Here is a 20509-nt window from a genome sequence, read left to right as displayed (position 1 = left end):
TATATTATAATAAATAGAAAACTCAGACCAAGAAATAAACACATATCGTAACTTTTCATTGATCGTGGATATATTCCTCACTTGTTTTTTTTAGCTTGAACACTTGTTTTGTATTTGAAACAACTAATTTTAGCTCATTTTTGATGTGATCATTTCCAGATATAAAGCTGTTTTTACATTTGATCGACAGGTGGAGACTTAAAAAAGGGAGATATTTATGAAGACAATTATCAAGTTAAGCAAAACAAAACAGTCGATTGTAGTTAGTGCCATACTTTATTAAAAAGCTTCAACATCTTTCATGTTATCTATTATAGACGGTTAACAACAAGTGAAGCACGCTTTGTAAAATACAGTTTGTTGTGCAATGAATTGATAGAATAACACTTTGTATCATTTGGGTTTTTGGTAACCCGTCCACGCAGTTTCATTTTATCACCATTTGTTTTAAACATAAATAACTTCAGTGACTGCACCAGGAGTCCATATTTGTTCACATGATGTATGAAAAAAGCACGATGCTGATGTGACACAGGACCAGGCCGCCAAAGTTCACGATGCTAGCATGTGTGGTGGCGGCAGCGTTGCTGGTGCCGTTGGTCGCAGATGTGGCGTTTGCCACGACCTTGGCCGTGGTCTTTGCCACTGTAGCTTTTGCTGTTGATGCTGGTTTCTTTGCAGTTGATGCTGGTTTCTTTGCAGTTGATGCTGGTTTCTTTGCGGTCGACGCTGGTTTCTTTGCCGTCGAGGCTGCAGCTTTAGCTGTGGTGGCGGCGGCGGCGGCTTTGGCCGTGGTGGCGGCGGCGGCTTTGGCTGTGGTGGCGGCGGCGGCGGCTTTGGCCGTGGTGGCGGCGGCGGCTTTGGCCGTGGTGGCGGCGGCGGCTTTGGCTGTGGTGGCGGCGGCTTTTGTCGTGGCAGCTGGTGTCTCTTTCACTGACAACGCTGATGGATGATACGAAACATGATTTTAAAAGTCATGTTACTTTGGTGTGCCGGGATAAAAGAGGTACTTACCAATGACCAGGAGATGGACCAGGAGAAGTGAAAGAAGCATTTTTCTTGTTGTGTCTGAAAAAAAAGAAAAGAAAAAAAATCCGGTCACACAATTTATTTAATTATTTACAGGAAATAACTAGTTTGACTCAAAGATGAATATTTGGTTAGCTACCAAAACTGACTTGATAAAAAGTTATACTAAACGACTATTCATAATAAAAAAATAATATATTATAAATATTATAAATATATTATTTTGTTCCCATGTTTCTTTGCTTTCGATCTTTCTCTTGCAAAACGACTAGTAGTTGGGACTGAATTTTAGGTTTTGCATTATTTTTAGAGTAGATACAATTGGTTGAAGAAAAAGATATATATATATATATATTTATTGATCATTCAGTTAGTATTTTGAAATGAGAACATACAGAAATTCTAAATAACAGTGCTGTTTTTCTTAAACATTTATGAATAGAAGGGTTATACAGAAAAACACATGTTTAATCAAGGAATATAAGTATAACTTATATTTTCTTAAACAATCCTATATTATTTAAGTGTTCACAATGAAAGTTAATTAAAGAAAGTATTTAAAATTTCAGAAAATATGTACATTAACAATGAATTATGTCATTTGTGGCCTCGCAACATAATGTTTGTCACTTTTTATTTTAGTGATAGATAAATAAATACAAATATATTTTATTTAAAGCCAAGAGCGACTGTTGTAAAGTATATTTTTAAGTGTTAAAAGCTGAGCAAACTGACCTGTTGTTGTTGGTATAAGGTCCTGTTGATGTTGTCCTGCTGTCGTCTCCTCTGACTGACACCCTGGACTCACCTGGGCTTTTATATTCTCCGTTACACCTAGAAAGAAATCCGGCTTCATTCCTTTATGAAGAGTCAGCTGGATTTTATAACGTTCTCTTGGCTCCTAATTATTCTTCCGATACAAAGCAAACAGGAGGTGACAGGTGGTGGCACAATGACAGTCAGTGTGTGCCTAACTGACTAATGGAAGCCGAAGCTGCTCTGCCACTTTTGGGTGTTTTCCAGAGAAATGCTTTCTTTTGTTTCGGGACTTATCTACCCAGTTCTTCAACCAGGTCACAAGTGCATGACGCCATCCATCTATGTGTCCCTCAACAACCCTCACTGCTTTTCACCTCAGTCCCAACACTTTTCTAATCTCTCTCCATCCCTTCCGTCTTAGAAACTGTCCTTTTAGTCCCGTTTATGTTGGATTAGAACTCCTTATTAAATTGAAGACTTTCCTCTCCCCAGAAATCTCTTTCAGCCCTTGCGGGACCTGGTGTCCTGGGTCTGTCCCCCAAGTTTCTGGGAACACCTCCTAAAGGAGGCTTCCACAAGGCATCCTAAAAAGTAACCCGAGCTCAACATAATTCTCTGCAGGTGGTGGATTATTGGTTCTACTTTGGGTCGCTCCTGAATGAGTCCAGACATTTGGAACACTTGTATCCTTGATCTTGTTCTTTTGGTCACAAAACATACAGTAAATGGAAAGCTTTGTCTTTTGGCTTCGCTTTTTTTTTCACAGGTGATACATAGACCTAAGGACCGAGGACGACCGTAAACAATGGTGTTTAAGAAAACCTCAATACATTTAATTATTGCCCTTTTTTCTCCCCATACCGTATCGATACTCAACTATATCCATTTTGTTAAATATGTACATTTTTCTTTCAAATTATATTTGATTTAATTTAGGTTATTTTATGGTTTATATTTCAGGATACAGCTAAAGTAACAATGATTTCCCAAAAGATCTGGATGATGACTGAGGACGAGAGGATACAGTCGACTCCAGCAGCTTTTAAAGCTGATGATTGGATATAGTTTGGATTTCAAAACAAATTAAAATCAGTTACTACTGTCAAGAGTCATGTGGTCTGTACATTCTGCAACACCAGAGTCAAGTACTCGACAATACTACAAATATAGCAATCTTTTTTCCATTTATTTATTTATTGCTTAGATTTCCAAACTCAGCCTCATAACCATGCTTTCTTTAGACATCAGAAATGATGTCATGATAAGTGTGTGAGTGATATGAGAGTTGCGCAATGGATCATGAGTTCTCTTGCGTTACCAATGGCATGTTGAGCGGAATGTTTGAAACTCTTCTGGGGATTTACCGAGTTTCACTGTTGACGTTTTACGTATCCATCAGCGTCATCATTGTCCTGGAAAACTCGTCTTTGACTCAACTCTTGGTGCCAGTCAGTTTTAGGTGTGGCGATGGACAAACCTCAGCTCTGCTGTCCAATTAAAGTAGTATGTTTAATAATAAAAATAATATTATGTCAACATATTATATCAAATTAAGGGTTTGGTTACATGAGGAACGCCAATAACTACAAAACAACTAGGTGTGATTTTTAGTTCCTGGAAATTAAGGAACAAAACGTTTTTTTTTTAATAGTATTTATTGAAAACCATTCATAACGAGGCACATCAATGTCGGATCAACGGAGAAAGTATCATCACGAAACATCTCTTTGTGAGAAAACCGAACGTCAGCCGACGGGGTCTTCAGGTAGAATCAGGGCCCGGTACTGTGGTCTTCTGGTTCTTACTTTTGCTTTGTTTGGCTGATGGATTCTGGCTGCTGGATTTTTGCACCATAGCCAGAGTGTCTCTCTTCTCAATCTTCCTCAGGTGCTTCTTCTTCATCCTCTTGATCTTGGACGTGTTCTTGATCTATGGAAACATTGATCAACCAAATGTTCTCTTTTCATGCTTAACAAACACAGAATAACAAGTGTTACTCTCCCTTGACAAAACTACAATTTAACTTCCGTCCACTAGATGGAATCAGTCATTACGGCCTTTAAAGCTAAATAAAATACCTCAAGATCCCAGTGATGACTGAGGACGAGAGGATACAGTCGACTCCAGCAGCTTTTAAAGCTGATGTTTGGACATATGGTTAAAAAAACTAATTAATTCATTTACAACTTCATTAAGAGTCATGTGGTCTGTAAACACCAAAGGAAAGTACTTTGGGGAATACTACAAATAGATACAAAACAGTTTCTCTATATATCGCTACCCATGTATTGTGATAGTACCGCCAGTTTCAGTTTCTTCCCAATAAACACCACTTTTTTATAACCTATACCACATTGTCAAAAAACGTCCCCAACCCAATGCTCGTAGTTTGACCAAATTCTAAATCAATAAAACGTTGACCAAATATTTTCTAGATAATTTTATTAAACTTGTTTTAACTTGATGCTGGGCATTTTATTGTCTTTCAATTCTTTCTTTTTTTAAAAAAAAAAAACAACTGGTAAGTATTTCACTTGCTTTTAAGTAAAGTTTCTACTGAGCTTTACTTTGTTATTGGGGAATATTTTTTATGACTATATTGGATTTAAAGAAAAAAAAAAGGAAAAGCATTATATGATTTTTAAAACTTTAATTTAAATGCCAAATTAATGTCTAATTAAATTCAATTGGGTTTTAAGTTAAATGAAACAAAGAAAAATACAGAAACCAAACCCTCAAATTGGTTTAAGGTACAAAAGGCCTTTTGTAACTAATTGAAGTGACATAGAGCTGGTATTTACAGGACCAACCCTCTTGTTACCGTCATGTCATTGATAGATTTGACATGCCCTCTTCAAAATGGCTGCGTCGTGTTTATTGTATCAAGAATGTAAAAAAATCTTCCAGAAAGCGTCACTCGTGACCTCAATGAAAGCTTCACTTGAGAGACTCACATACCTTAGTATATAGCGTCAAGAGCTCTGTTGAGCGCAGGGCGTTGGTTAAGATAAGCCACTAAGATAGCTGCTGTGTGTACCAACCAATCGGTTGGCTACGTTTTAATCCCATTTTAATCAGCATTGTATTCGAGGTGAACATGGAAACATATTTACCACTTGAACAATCTCTGCCTTGCGTTCGTTCTCAGCTCTCCGCTTCAAGGTGTGTTCTCTCCTTTTCCTCTTTTCCTGTCGATGCAACAACAAGGATTAAAAAATGGGAGTGCACAACAATTCTCTTTTTTCTTTTTTTCCGTCCACTGACTTCCTTCTGTCGGTCCTTCTCTGCCTTTAGCTGCGAAGAGTACTTCTTCAACAAGTCCTTGTCCCTCCTCGCCTGCATCTTCTTTTCCCAAGATGTGCAAAGCTGTTTGTCTCTGACCAGCGTGGAAAACCTGGAGGCATAAAGAGATGGAAATGTTAGAGAAAGACCCACTGGGATCTTTAAACTTGCTTTATTTTGAAGCATCCAAAGCTCAGTTAATAGTTTAAAAACGATAAACCACTGACAAGTTGTGTTGTTGTGAACTAGCTTAATAATAACTACCTTCATTTAACTAGCTCCATCTCACATTTGTAAATCCACTTGTCTAAACGGGGTTCCTACAGTGTAAGGCCAGTTACCATCAGGACTTTAAGATCTTTCAGTTTGAAATATATTTAAATTAGTAAATGCATGAATAAAGCACCACATCGATGCCAGGTTGCTTCGTTACTATATTACCAATAAAGAGATTTTTAATTTAAGACATTTCTACTGCCTATTCTTTTGTGGGGGTCACCGGGGCGGCTGGAGGCGTCTTGAGCAGAACTCCACAAATCATGTTCGTACCATGGGAGGAAACCGGAGTACCGAGAGTAAAACAACAAAACACAGGGGCCAGAGGAGAGAAAAATCTATCCAGGCTGTTGATCCTAAGCTTTAGAACGATCTTCCTCTCTCTCTGTGTTTGATGATCTACTGACTCCTTCAAGAAACATCTTAAGACATTTTTATTTATGCTTTTTTCTCAATTTTCTTGGGGCTGCTTTGTTTGACTCCATGTTGTCTTGACCTTTTGAAGCATGTATTTTAACTGTTTTGATTGTTTAAGTAAGTAAGAAAGTAATGGTTATTTTTAAAGAGCTTTAACAATCAAGAGGAAGATCGTTCCAAAGCTTAGGAGCAACAGTCTGGAAGGATTTCTATCCTCTGGTCAGGAAGCGTGTTCAGGAACCATCAGTAGATTCTGATCAAAAGACCTCAGAGCCCGAGCTGGGGTGTAAGGCTTGATCAGATCACTGATGTAAGGTCTGACCATGAATAGATCTGAAAGTAAGAACCAGAATTTTAAAGTTGATCCTGAAAGAAACTGGCAGCCAGTGAAAAGTTTTAAGGATCGGAGAAATGTGAGTTCTTCTACTAGAGCGGCCCAGAATTCTTGTTTAAGCGCTTTGTGACCCTGGTCAGAGACAAGCGCTTTACAAGTAATAATCACTTGCATACAATCTCCCCAGATTCTCTCCCTTTTTACCAGGGAGTTGAACCTGCAACCCTTTTGCTGTGTTTTTAAGGATCAATGGAAATCCTGCTACAACAACTTTGTTCATCTTGTATTTTATTTATGAGCTTTACTACTACTATATAAGATAGAATTATAATATATTACTATGAGCTTGGCTGTAAATACTTTAACTAACGTTTTCAAGTATTGCATTATTATTATTATTATTATTAGTCATCACCTCTTCTTGTTGCGGTCCTTCCACACTCTTCCTGACTTAGGTTTTCCAAGAGGGATCACCGGGCCTGGCGTCACCTTTTCCACACGAGCCTTCTTTTTGGGTTTGGTTTCAGAGTCCGTGCTCGGGGTCTTTACCAGGCCGGCTGGCACAGTCTCCAACGCGGCGACTGGAGCCGTCTCCACCGGGGCCGATGGAAGTGTCTCCACCGGGGCAGATGGAAGTGTCTCCACCGGAGAAGACTCCTCTCCCTCCTCTTTAACTGCCTTTAAATCTATCGGTTCTGGTTCAACGCGCTCCGAACCCTCGTCCATCCTGACGTCCTCATCTTCCTCTTCTTCTTTGCTCTCCTGGATGACGGAACTACTGGTTCTCCGGCTCGGAGTCCTCACCGCTACCTCAGGAACCTGCAGCCCAGCCGGAGGTCGTACTCGGCGGCCACTGCGCGTCCGCCTGGTCTCCTCCACTTCCTGGACCGGCTCAGAAACCTCTTCTGCCACAGCAGATCTAGACCGTCGCGACATTTTTTCTGAAGGATTTTTTAGCTCATTTAATGAATTACTGTAACCCACGTGTGGACGACTGCAAGTGAGACAGAAGAGTATTTCCGCCTATGAACGGATGTAAACAAAAACTAGCCGTCCTGGCAGCGCCATCCACTGGATAGGAGGACACATTACCGTTGTAAAAAGAGTAAGTAAATAATTTTTATTTGTATAGCGCTTTTCCAGACCAGGGTCACAAAGCGCTTAAACAATCAAAACAATATTCAATAAAGTATATACTTTACAGGTCAAGATAAAACCGATAACACAACAGGAGTTCCAGAAAATCAAGGAAATAACAAATAAAAAATGTCTTAAGATGTTTCTTGAAGGAGTCGGTAGATCATCAAACACAGAGTGAGAGGAAGATCGTTCCAAAGCTTAGGAGCAACAGCCTGGAAGTATTTCTCTCCTCTGGTCCTGAACCGTGTGCGAGGAACCATCAGTAGATTCTGATCCACAGACCTCAGAACCGGAGCTGGGGTGTAAGGCTGGATCAGATCAGTGATGTAAGGAGGAGCCTGACCATGAATAGATCTGAAAGTAAGAACCAGAATTTTAAAGTTGATCTTAAAAGAAACTGGAAGCCAGTGAAAAGTTTTAAGAGGCCCCAATTTATTCATAAAGTTCAGTAAATAATATCCGAATCATACAATTGTATTGCCAGTATTGTAAGCACAGAAATGTTTTTTTTGTGGTGGAACGAATTTAATAATATAAATATAAATGAAAAAGGGATTAATAAAATACATTCATTTGAAATAAAATAATAGACATTCATTAATGAATAATTAACTTAGGTAAAATACATAAATTGAATTAAATTATATACACGATCCGGACCGCAGACAGGTATAAAGAGTTCTTGATTTGTGACGTTCTGGTCTCCTGCCGGGCGGGAGCATTTGAAACAGGGGGTGTCCCAAGTGAATGGGGGCAGCTGCAAATCTGTCTGCACGCCTCCATGTTCTGGTGATGTACAGTTCCTGCAGAGATGGAAGAGGGCAGAACGCCAGTGCATTCTGTTCTTGTCTGTTACTCTCGCAGCAGAGTACCAAACGGTGATGGAGGAGCTGGTGATAGACTCCACAATTGCAGTTAAAAACTGCACCTGCATCGACCGTGTGAGGTGGAATTTGACGCAGGAAGTACATCTCCTTCTGAGCCTTCTCCACGATGACACCAATGTTCAGATGTCCTGTAAAGGAAGTACCCAGCTGACTGATAAACTCCACAATATTCTCAAGGCAATAGTGCTTGATAATGTTTGTTTGATTACATTCTGCCCTTACTGTACAGCACAAATATAATATATTAATTATACATGTTATTCTCAGCATAAACATGTGCAAAGCAAAATAAAAACATGAATTAAAAAAATGACCTTTTTACACCCATTTGTAATTGTATATATGTATTGCCTATACAGTTTGAAATATTATATACAGTATATATGTTAATGATGAAGTCTTCCTGGAACACTTGGAACTTCCTCGTCAAAATGAATGATTTGAAAACACACAAAAATGTTGAATATTCGTTTTAAATGTTTCTCACTTACACAGGTTGTTACTTTTAATTGAACATTTACACTAGTACATTAATTGCCAATGTGTGTGACTTTGTGTTCAAAGCATTTATGATCTAATATATATTAATTTAAGCATACTTGCTGATGTTTTTAATGTTTGAATTACGATATAATAACGCCACTTTAAAAACACAATAAAACAATTTTTTTTTAGCAACAACGTACTTTTGGCCACACATTTAAAAAAAAAAAAAGATTTCTATCACTGTCTATGAATTTGATTTGCTTATCTTATTTGATTTTTACAAAACATATTGTTAATTTTCTGCATTTGGATTAAATAACGTATGATATTTTTAACAAGTGCATAAATGAGAAAATTAAAACATAAATAAATGAGAAAAATACCGTTAAAGAAACGTACACGTTTTAAAATTTATTTTGAATTATTTGCTTTCTTTTGAAACAAAAACCGATAAAGACAAGAAATAAATAATAATCGATAAGGAAATGCGAACAAGAAAAAAAACATAAAGCAAAAAAAACAACCGGTCACCTGACTTTACTTCCGCATCACGTGATACCACTGTCGCGCAGACGTTCCAAACAAACACTTCTTGCATCTGTTAAATGTAACGTTTTTAGCTCTAAAGACCACTGAAGACTGGAAATGCTTTCACTTACGACTAGATATAAAATCCTTCTTTTCCTGCCGTTCTTTTTTGGACAATGTGTAAGTACTTCCTTGTTGGAATCTTTGCTGCAAGCTGTATAACTAGTTTAAATGTTGCATTAAAGTAGTCGCTGTGTTGAATTGCAAAAACGTTTAAAGTGTTAAAATAATACCAAATAAATGAGGTGGTTTATAGTTACAAACCACCATAAGTAGTTATGTACAGGAAGCCTTCTTAAGAAAGTGTTTCTTAATATACCAACTTTGTTTCTACCTTAATATAAAAGTTACAAAATCAAACCTTAAACAGGTTGTATTTAAAAGCTTATAGATTAAATAAAGCGTAATATTAGGAAACAGGAAATTGTCAAGTTGTCTTTTTTTTAAATAGCTTTTAAAAAGTACCTATTTTTTCATTACCTTTTTTCACACTAAACATCAGATGGTCTTCCTCGACCAGTTAAAAACAACCTTTAACCAAACACTGTCCAAGCACCGCCTGAAACGTCGATTGTAACATCGTTGAGTCACAAGACATAAGATGTTCATGTTCTGTTGTCTCGCAGCTCAGTGATCCCCCTACATTCACGGTGGATTACCAAAAAGACTGTTTTCGGAAAGATGGCGAGGAGTTCCGCTACATATCCGGAAGCATCCATTACAGCCGTATCCCCAGAATCTACTGGAAAGACCGTCTGCTCAAGATGTACATGGCAGGACTGAACGCTGTTCAGACGTACGTCTCTCACCATCATCCACTAACTAACACTATTTAATGATAAAGTCATTAACCTTTTTCTTACCAAACATGTGCTTCATATAGTTTCGACATTGACTACTTCTTGAGTGATTACGGTTTCTTTCATAACAGGTACGTTCCCTGGAACTTCCACGAGGAGGTTCGAGACGGCTACGATTTCACGGGAGACCGAGACATAACACACTTCCTTCAGCTCGCTCAGGACATCGGGCTGCTGGTCATTCTTCGCCCAGGCCCGTATATCTGTGCGGAGTGGGACATGGTGAGTGGACGTGTGGGGGGAGAAGTCAATACACTTAAATATCACAATTTCTTGATACCTTATCGATATATAACAGATATTTTTTTGGTCTAATCACATTTAATTATCAATATACTTGTGGTTTACGTTTCAAAATTTTACATTACTTACTTCCTTATATAAAAAAAACATTTTGTGTTGCAATTAAACCTCCGCCCACTAGATGGCAGCGGTCACTACGTCCTCCGCAGCTAAATGAACAATGAAATCCCGCGAGATCCCAGTGATTACTGAGGGCGAGAGGATACAGTTGACTCCAGCCACTGTTAAAGCTGATGTTTGTTACGACAAGTACTCGACAATACTACAAATATATCCTTGTTATCAGTTTTGGACAATGTGTAAGTACTTCCTTGTTGGAATCTTTGCTCCAAGCTGTATAACTAGTTTAAATGTTGCATTAAAGTAGTCGCTGTGTTGAATTGCAAACACGTTTATAGTGTTAAATAGTTATGTACAGGAAGCCTTTTTAAGAAAGTGTTCTCTAATATACCAACTTTGTTTCTACCTTAATATAAAGGTAAAAAAATCAAACCTTAAAAATGTTGTCTTTAAAAGCTTATAAATTAAATAAAGAGTAATATTAGAAAACAGGTATTGCCAAATGATATATTTTTTTTAATAGCTTTTCAAAGTACACACGCACAGCTAAAGGAAAAATGAAATCCCGTGAGATCCCAGTGATTACTGAGGCAATTAAACCTCCGCCCACTAGATGGCAGCGGTCACTACGTCCTCCGCAGCTAAATGAACAATGAAATCCCGCGAGATCCCAGTGATTACTGAGGGCGAGAGGATACAGTTGACTCCTGCCAATTTTAAAGCTGATGTTTGTTACGACAAGTACTCGACAATACTACAAATATATCCTTGTTATCAGTTTTGGACAATGTGTAAGTACTTCCTTGTTGGAATCTTTGCTCCAAGCTGTATAACTAGTTTAAATGTTGCATTAAAGTAGTCGCTGTGTTGAATTGCAAACACGTTTAAAGTGTTAAATAGTTATGTACAGGAAGCCTTTTTAAGAAAGTGTTCTCTAATATACCAACTTTGTTTCTACCTTAATATAAAAGTAAAAAAATCAAACCTTAAAAATGTTGTCTTTAAAAGCTTATAAATTAAATAAAGAGTAATATTAGAAAACAGGTATTGCCAAATGATCTTTTTTTTTTTAAATAGCTTTTCAAAGTACACACACACAGCTAAAGGAAAAATGAAATCCCGCGAGATCCCAGTGATCACTGAGGCAATTAAACCTCCGCCCACTAGATGGCAGCGGTCACTACATCCTCCGCAGCTAAATGAACAATGAAATCCCCGATACAGTTGACTCCAGCCAATTTTAAAGCTGATGTTTGTTACGACAAGTACCCGACAATACTACAAATATATCCTTGTTACTACAGTATCACCCGTTTCTTGTCAATAAACACCCCTAATGATGAGTTGAATGAAGGTTTACAATACCCAACTTTATTAGCACCACTGAACATGACGCATGTTGGCATTATTTTCTCTGAAGTAAAACATCTTTCAAATTAACAAAAAATAAATAATATCCATATCTCTGAGTCACAATACTGCCGGTCCAGGACAAATTGGTTAAATGACAAATATTTAGGTTCAAAGATCAACTGATCTGCTTCAATAAAACAAAAATAAATGGATTAAAAGCCGACACTGACGCTGCATGTGTGTGTCTTCGAGGGGGGGCTTCCAGCGTGGCTGCTTCAGAAGAAAGACATCGTCCTCAGGTCTTCTGACCCGGGTAAGCAACGAAAGCCGCACAAGCTCCCGAGTCACTGGAGTCGGTGTTTCTTTTACTTTCAGACTACATCGCCGCTGTAGACAAATGGATGGGAAAGTTCCTCCCTATGATGAAGCCGCTCCTCTACCAGAACGGAGGTCCCATCATCATGGTCCAGGTGTGACTCCAACCAAAACCCGTCACCAGTGACCGAGTCTTCTAACGCTCACCACCGTCGGCAGGTGGAGAACGAGTACGGCAGCTACTTTGCTTGCGACTACAACTACATGCGTCATCTCTCCGGTCTGTTTCGAAGCCACCTGGGCGACGACGTGGTTCTGTTCACCACCGACGGCGCCGGCCTCGGCTTCCTTAAGTGTGGCTCCATTCAGGGGCTTTATACGACCGTGGACTTTGGAGCGGGTAGGTGGCGCTAGTCCGCTAGAATAACTGACAACTCTTTTTGGTTGCTATGGTTAATGCGGCCCTCGTGATGTCATAGTAAAACTATAAAACTCATCTTTGAATGTTTTCGATGGAAAACTATTTTATCATTTAAGTCATTTAAATATCCCAGTTTTTTCTTTCCTTTTTTTATTTAGAATACATTTGAAAACAGTTTCAAAGCATATTTCTCAGTGACTTTTAAAATGAAATATTACGCAATAAAATAGCTTATTTACATTTATTGTATGATGTCATTTTATAACTTCTTTCATCTTTTGCATTAGATTTTGTTTTGTTACAAAAACTACTGGGTCAAGTTGACCCGAAGGCCCGAAAACAGTTCACCTTGACCTTGTTATTTCTGGGTCAAGTTGACCCGAAGGCCAGAAAACCGTTCACCTTGACCTTGTTATTTCTGGGTCAAGTTGACCTGAAGGCCCGAAAACAGTTCACCTTGACCTTGTTATTTCTGGGTCAAGTTGACCCGAAGGCCCGAAAACAGTTCACCTTGACCTTGTTATTTCTGGGTCAAGTTGACCCCGAAGGCCCGCAAATAGTTCACCTTGACCTTGTTATTTCTGGGTCAAGTTGACCCGAAGGCCCGAAAACAGTTCACCTTGACCTTGTTATTTCTGGGTCAAGTTGACCCGAAGGCCCGAAAACAGTTCACCTTGACCTTGTTATTTCTGGGTCAAGTTGACCCGAAGGCCCGAAAACAGTTCACCTTGACCTTGTTATTTCTGGGTCAAGTTGACCCGAAGGCCCGAAAACAGTTCACCTTGACCTTGTTATTTCTGGGTCAAGTTGACCTGAAGGCCCGAAAACAGTTCACCTTGACCTTGTTATTTCTGGGTCAAGTTGACCCGAAGGCCCGAAAACAGTTCACCTTGACCTTGTTATTTCTGGGTCAAGTTGGCCTGAAAACAGTTCACCTTGACCTTGTTATTTCTGGGTCAAGTTGACCCGAAGGCCCGAAAACAGTTCACCTTGACCTTGTTATTTCTGGGTCAAGTTGACCCGAAGGCCCGAAAACAGTTCACCTTGACCTTGTTATTTCTGGGTCAAGTTGACCCGAAGGCCCGAAAACAGTTCACCTTGACCTTGTTATTTCTGGGTCAAGTTGACCTGAAGGCCCGAAAACAGTTCACCTTGACCTTGTTATTTCTGGGTCAAGTTGACCCGAAGGCCCGAAAACAGTTCACCTTGACCTTGTTATTTCTGGGTCAAGTTGGCCCGAAAACAGTTCACCTTGACCTTGTTATTTCTGGGTCAAGTTGACCCGAAGGCCCGAAAACAGTTCACCTTGACCTTGTTATTTCTGGGTCAAGTTGACCTGAAGGCCCGAAAACAGTTCACCTTGACCTTGTTATTTCTGGGTCAAGTTGACCCGAAGGCCCGAAAACAGTTCACCTTGACCTTGTTATTTCTGGGTCAAGTTGGCCCGAAAACAGTTCACCTTGACCTTGTTATTTCTGGGTCAAGTTGACCCGAAGGCCCGAAAACAGTTCACCTTGACCTTGTTATTTCTGGGTCAAGTTGACCCGAAGGCCCGAAAACAGTTCACCTTGACCTTGTTATTTCTGGGTCAAGTTGACCCGAAGTCCCGAAAACAGTTCACCTTGACCTTGTTATTTCTGGGTCAAGTTGACCCGAAGGCCCGAAAACAGTTCACCTTGACCTTGTTATTTCTGGGTCAAGTTGACCCGAAGGCCCGAAACAGTTCACCTTGACCTTGTTATTTCTGGGTCAAGTTGACCCGAAGGCCCGAAAACAGTTCACCTTGACCTTGTTATTTCTGGGTCAAGTTGACCCGAAGGCCCGAAAACAGTTCACCTTGACTTTGTTATTTCTGGGTCAAGTTGACCCGAAGTCCCGAAAACAGTTCACCTTGACCTTGTTATTTCTGGGTCAAGTTGACCCGAAGGCCCGAAAACAGTTCACCTTGACCTTGTTATTTCTGGGTCAAGTTGACCCAAAGGCCCGAAAACAGTTCACCTTGACCTTGTTATTTCTGGGTCAAGTTGACCCGAAGGCCCGAAAACAGTTCACCTTGACCTTGTTATTTCTGGGTCAAGTTGACCCGAAGTCCCGAAAACAGTTCACCTTGACCTTGTTATTTCTGGGTCAAGTTGACCCGAAGGCCCGAAAACAGTTCACCTTGACCTTGTTATTTCTGGGTCAAGTTGACCCGAAGGCCCGAAAGCAGTTCACCTTGACCTCGTTATTTCTGGGTCAAGTTGACCCGAAGTCCCGAAAACAGTTCACCTTGACCTTGTTATTTCTGGGTCAAGTTGACCCGAAGGCCCGAAAGCAGTTCACCTTGACCTTGTTATTTCTGGGTCAAGTTGACCTGAAGGCCAGAAAACAGTTCACCTTGACCTTGTTTTATCTGGGTCAAGTTGACCCGAAGGCCCGAAAACAGTTCACCTTGACCTTGTTATTTCTGGGTCAAGTTGACCCGAAGGCCAGAAAACCGTTCACCTTGACCTTGTTATTTCTGGGTCAAGTTGACCCGAAGGCCCGAAAACAGTTCACCTTGACCTTGTTATTTCTGGGTCAAGTTGACCCGAAGGCCAGAAAACAGTTCACCTTGACCTTGTTATTTCTGGGTCAAGTTGACCTGAAGGCCCGAAAACAGTTCACCTTGACCTTGTTATTTCTGGGTCAAGTTGACCCGAAGGCCAGAAAACCGTTCACCTTGACCTTGTTATTTCTGGGTCAAGTTGACCCGAAGGCCCGAAAACAGTTCACCTTGACCTTGTTATTTCTGGGTCAAGTTGACCCGAAGGCCAGAAAACAGTTCACCTTGACCTTGTTTTTTCTGGGTCAAGTTGACCCGAAGGCCAGAAAACAGTTCACCTTGACCTTGTTATTTCTGGGTCAAGTTGACCCGAAGGCCCGAAAACAGTTCACCTTGACCTTGTTATTTCTGGGTCAAGTTGACCCGAAGGCCCGAAAACAGTTCACCTTGACCTTGTTATTTCTGGGTCAAGTTGACCCGAAGGCCCGAAAACAGTTCACCTTGACCTCGTTATTTCTGGGTCAAGTTGACCCGAAGTCCCGAAAACAGTTCACCTTGACCTTGTTATTTCTGGGTCAAGTTGACCCGAAGGCCCGAAAGCAGTTCACCTTGACCTTGTTATTTCTGGGTCAAGTTGACCTGAAGGCCAGAAAACAGTTCACCTTGACCTTGTTTTATCTGGGTCAAGTTGACCCGAAGGCCCGAAAACAGTTCACCTTGACCTTGTTATTTCTGGGTCAAGTTGACCCGAAGGCCAGAAAACCGTTCACCTTGACCTTGTTATTTCTGGGTCAAGTTGACCCGAAGGCCCGAAAACAGTTCACCTTGACCTTGTTATTTCTGGGTCAAGTTGACCCGAAGGCCAGAAAACAGTTCACCTTGACCTTGTTATTTCTGGGTCAAGTTGACCTGAAGGCCCGAAAACAGTTCACCTTGACCTTGTTATTTCTGGGTCAAGTTGACCCGAAGGCCAGAAAACCGTTCACCTTGACCTTGTTATTTCTGGGTCAAGTTGACCCGAAGGCCCGAAAACAGTTCACCTTGACCTTGTTATTTCTGGGTCAAGTTGACCCGAAGGCCAGAAAACAGTTCACCTTGACCTTGTTTTTTCTGGGTCAAGTTGACCCGAAGGCCAGAAAACAGTTCACCTTGACCTTGTTATTTCTGGGTCAAGTTGACCCGAAGGCCCGAAAACAGTTCACCTTGACCTTGTTATTTCTGGGTCAAGTTGACCCGAAGGCCCGAAAACAGTTCACCTTGACCTTGTTATTTCTGGGTCAAGTTGACCCGAAGGCCCGAAAACAGTTCACCTTGACCTTGAGGCAACACAATGTTTAAATCTCCTTTTATTTGTCCCTTCTTTTTTTGGCTTGATGGCCCCTTACGACAGTCGCATATTGTGGCCCCTGATCCTCAATTTGTTTGTGGCCTCAGGTTCCAATGTATCGTCGGCCTTTGCGGTCCAGAGACACGCTGAGCCTCACGGACCTCTGGTGAGAGAATCCACCATCTGCTGCTCTTCTTCTTACTAACGCTTGTATTTCCAGGTCAACTCCGAGTACTACACCGGCTGGTTGGATCACTGGGGCTCCCGTCACGCCGTCGTTTCCACCGCCGCTGTGGTCAAGACGCTGAACCAGATGCTGGCACAGGGTGCGAACGTGAACATGTGAGTTTTAACCTTTCAATATAAAAATTATTTAATTAAATTGTTAAAAAAAAACATTTAAAATGTCAAATTCAACCATTCTGATGATATACTTCCATGGTCGCACCTCTTTGGTTTATAATTTAGCCTTGTGATGGACTGGAAAACTATCCAGGGTGTCCCCTGCCCTTTGTCCCAACTAGCTGGGACGCACCAAACTTGTAAAAAAGAATAATTATTGTGATGCTCCGTCCTCAGGTACATGTTTATTGGAGGCACAAACTTTGGCTACTGGAACGGTGAGGACGGCGTCACAAACATAAGGAAAGCGAAGGACTTGAATGTTGATTTATTTTAATATTTTTAACCCCTTCAGGAGCAAATTCACCGTTCAGTCCACAGCCGACCAGCTACGACTACGACGCTCCGCTCACAGAGGCCGGAGATCTCACCGAGAAGTACTTCGCCATCAGAGAAGTGATTCGAATGGTAGCAAAATGTCATTTTAAACGAGTTATACACAGTTGTTTTTTAATGAATCATAATAACTTTCTGTGTGTGTTGTTTCGAGTGATGATTGTGTAGATATACTTTGCAAAACAGAGGTTACAATCTATATTTTATAGTTAATACATTTTTTTTTTTTTTTTTTTTGAAGATTTTCCAAATCAATGTTTTTGTTTTATACAGAGTTTGATCGTCCAATCGCAATAATAATAAGGTATATAAAGTTTATTTTTAATTTGAAGTCTTCTAAATTAAGTATTGTCAAGTGGCACTATTATACCAATGTTTTTATAGAATTTAAAAGACAATTACTTGAACAATATTGAATTTGAAAACTTTTTTTATTATTATTAATATTTGAACTTCAATATCAAACAGTGTGGAAAATGTGTAAAAAAAAAAAAAAGAAAATTAAAAAGTATTCAATTATTCCAAAAATAATTAAATATGAAAAAAATAAAAAATATTTAAAAAATAATAAAGGCTTCAACACTTGAAACGTTAAATTAAACCATTCTTGTTCAATTCTTTCTCTTATTTTTCCTTCTTAAACAACTACTCGTCTCAACGCGCAGTACCGTAAATTACCTGATGGCTCAATACCACCATCAACGGCCAAATATGCTTATGCAGCAGTGGACATGAAGCAGGTTGGTTTAAACTTTCACCACTAACTTGTCCTGGAAGTCGTTCTAATCAAACATCCACGACATGGTTACAGCTTCAGACCGTGGTGGAGGCGTTGGACGTTCTGTCCTACTCCGGACCTGTGAAGAGCAAGTTTCCTCTGACCTTCACGGATCTAAACCAGGTAAGAGTTCAAACTTTTGAATTTATTATTAATTTAAAAGAAAATGCCTTTGTTTGTTTCAGTCCTTTGGTTACGTGCTCTACCGAACCACGCTGCCTTTCGACTGTGACGCCCCGACTCCTCTCTCCTCGCCGCTCAATGGCGTCCACGACCGGGCCTATGTGTCCGTGGACGGGGTGAGTGGAAAAACCCCGGTTGGAAATTTTCAGAGGTTCATCAGGCTGGTTTCTTCTCCAGGTTGCTATGGGGATTTTGGAGAGGGACAAAGCCCTCGTCGTGAATGTGACGGGGAAGAAGGGAAGCGAACTGGACCTCCTGGTGGAGAACTTGGGTCGGATCAACTACGGGAAAAACATCAACGATTTCAAGGTTTTTACTGATCTGTCTTTTGAGGTTGAAGCATCAGGTCTGACCTTTCAATCCTAATTCTCTCAGGGTTTAGTGACCAACCTGACTTTAGGGAAAGAGGTCCTCGGTGGTTGGACGATGTTCAGTCTCAGCGTGGATAAAGCCGTCGATCAGGGTCTGCTCAAGAAAAGCCGGTCGGAGGTCGACCGTAGCCCTTCTAATTTATCGCTGCCCACGTTCTACGGAGGGACGTTTACCATTCCTGGTGGCATCCCGGATCTTCCTCTGGACACGTACATCAGGCTACCTCAGTGGAGAAAGGTTAGTATTTCTAACGATTCACGTCAAACATCGATACACTTGATCTTTGCAAATAAATATTCAGTAAACCTGAAGAGATATTCAACAGCACTGTATTGAAAGAAGAAAAACAAAGAAGAAAAACCACTTTATTTTTTTTGTTTTGGCTTTAAAATCATATTTTATTTTTATCTTAGTTGTTTTTATGATTCATATTTTGATAAAATGTGTATAAAATAAATCAAAGTTTTTAACAATTAACATGCATATATTTACCGGCTTTGTTCATTTTTGTGTTGCAATTAAAATTCTGGCCGCTAGATGGCATCCTTAAGTAAGTAAGTAATTTTTATTTATATAGTGCTTTTCCAGACCAGGGTCACAAAGCGCTTAAACAATCAAAACAATACTCAATAAAGTATATACTTTAAAGGTCAAGATAAAACTGATAATACAACAGGAGTTACAGAAAATCAAGGAAAAGCCTGAACAAATAGAAACGTCTTAAGATGTTTCTTAAAGTCATTAGCCTTAGTCATTAGGTCCTCCAAAGCTAAAGGAACAATTAAATTCTGAGAGATCCCGGCGATAACTGGGGACAAGAGGATACGGTCGACTCCAACAGCTTTTAAAGCTGATGTTTGGACATATTTTGGTTTCAAAACAAATGATAGTAGTTACGACTTCGTCAAGAGTCGCTTGGTCTGTAAATTCTGCAACACCTGAGTCAAGTATTGACAATACTACAATTATATCTTTGTTACTACAGTATAGTAATATATCTTTAAATACAGGTTTTTGCCAATACTATCCCACTTGCTTGAGGTGTGATGAAACCTTGTTTCTTTTTCCTTCTTTTTGAGTCCAAGAATCTTTCTTTCCAGGGGCAGGTTTGGATCAACGGCTTCAACCTCGGGCGCTACTGGCCATCCAGGGGTCCTCAGGTGACCCTCTTCGTCCCCGCCAACGTCCTCAGCACGGACGCGCCCAACAATGTGACGGTCCTGGAGCTGGAGAGTTCTCCGTGCAGCTCTGGTTCGTGCGTCGTAGAGTTCACCGCCACACCTGTGTTGAACGCAACAGTGAGCCCGGACTTCACCCAGCAGAGCAGACGGTTCAGAAAGATGAGCGTGTTCTAGTGCACACTGTGTTATAGTGCACACTGTGCACTGGTTTCTCCAGAACACTCAATCAGAAAAGCCATCATGAGATCACTGTGATTTATTTGCCTCTGAATCTTTTTCATTTTATCTGTGTGCGTTTTAACTGTGTGTGTCAAAGAGTCACTGTGTTGAATCTTTTTTCAGGAGTCGGGAAAGTACTGCTTTGATCAGGGATTAATTGTGGGAATATGCCATTGTTTTACTGTAAAAAATCCTGTTGAAAATATTCAAATAAAATGACTATTTTACTTAATTCTGTCTTTTATCATTTTATGAAGTTTCAAATATCTGATATTTTGAAGGGAAAAAGTCACCTTTGATTTTATTATTACAATAAGAAGAGTTTTGTGGTAATTTATTAAAAAAAAGAGAAATTATACAAGAATACAAGGATTGGGGAAATGTGAGTTCTTCTACTAGAGCGGGTCAGAATTCTCGCTGCAGAGTTTTGTATTAAATGCAGGCGAGACAACTCCTTCTTGTTTAGACATTAAAACAAACTCTTACAATAGTCTAAACGAGAAGACACAAACACATGGATTATAAACTCCAGATCATGTTGTGAAATAATTTTCCTAGGTTTAGAGATTTTTTTCAATTGAAGGATTTGATGAACGGTTTCTAGTCAGTTTTCCACAGTGTTGAACTAGAGACATGTCTGTCAAATACAACACCCAGATTTCTAAACATTGTGCTGC

At 40.1% G+C, this 20509-nt stretch overlaps 3 protein-coding genes across 3 annotated transcripts; 1 reads left to right on the top strand and 2 right to left on the bottom strand.

The window, feature by feature from the left end:
* Positions 1-257: 257 nt before the first annotated feature.
* Positions 258-1986, bottom strand: LOC148089445 (uncharacterized). The gene is made up of 3 exons (XM_087783954.1): positions 1765-1986; positions 1015-1068; positions 258-942 (listed from the first exon to the last, which is right to left on the bottom strand). The coding sequence occupies exons 1-3, from the start codon at positions 1883-1885 to the stop codon at positions 494-496; spliced, it is 624 nt and encodes a 207-aa protein (XP_087640080.1). The 5' UTR covers positions 1886-1986; the 3' UTR covers positions 258-493.
* Positions 1987-3389: 1403 nt separating this feature from the next.
* ccdc86 (coiled-coil domain containing 86) lies at positions 3390-7113 on the bottom strand. Its single transcript, XM_087783940.1, has 4 exons — positions 6513-7113; positions 5053-5182; positions 4902-4976; positions 3390-3717 (listed from the first exon to the last, which is right to left on the bottom strand). The coding sequence occupies exons 1-4, from the start codon at positions 7031-7033 to the stop codon at positions 3550-3552; spliced, it is 894 nt and encodes a 297-aa protein (XP_087640066.1). The 5' UTR covers positions 7034-7113; the 3' UTR covers positions 3390-3549.
* A 1860-nt stretch (positions 7114-8973) lies between these two features.
* Positions 8974-20064, top strand: glb1 (galactosidase, beta 1). Its single transcript, XM_087806836.1, has 16 exons — positions 8974-9318; positions 9825-9994; positions 10130-10280; positions 12027-12087; positions 12150-12244; positions 12309-12489; positions 16469-16527; positions 16582-16703; positions 16941-16981; positions 17059-17171; positions 17765-17839; positions 17911-18000; positions 18063-18176; positions 18238-18369; positions 18436-18669; positions 19533-20064. The coding sequence occupies exons 1-16, from the start codon at positions 9256-9258 to the stop codon at positions 19785-19787; spliced, it is 1956 nt and encodes a 651-aa protein (XP_087662962.1). The 5' UTR covers positions 8974-9255; the 3' UTR covers positions 19788-20064.
* The last annotated feature ends 445 nt before the right edge of the window (positions 20065-20509 follow it).

The sequence above is a fragment of the Callionymus lyra genome, chromosome 1 (genome assembly GCF_982586985.1).
Source record: "Callionymus lyra chromosome 1, fCalLyr1.hap1.1, whole genome shotgun sequence".
Classification (NCBI taxonomy): Eukaryota; Metazoa; Chordata; class Actinopteri; order Syngnathiformes; family Callionymidae; genus Callionymus; species Callionymus lyra.
This window is presented reverse-complemented; position numbering and strand designations above follow the sequence as displayed.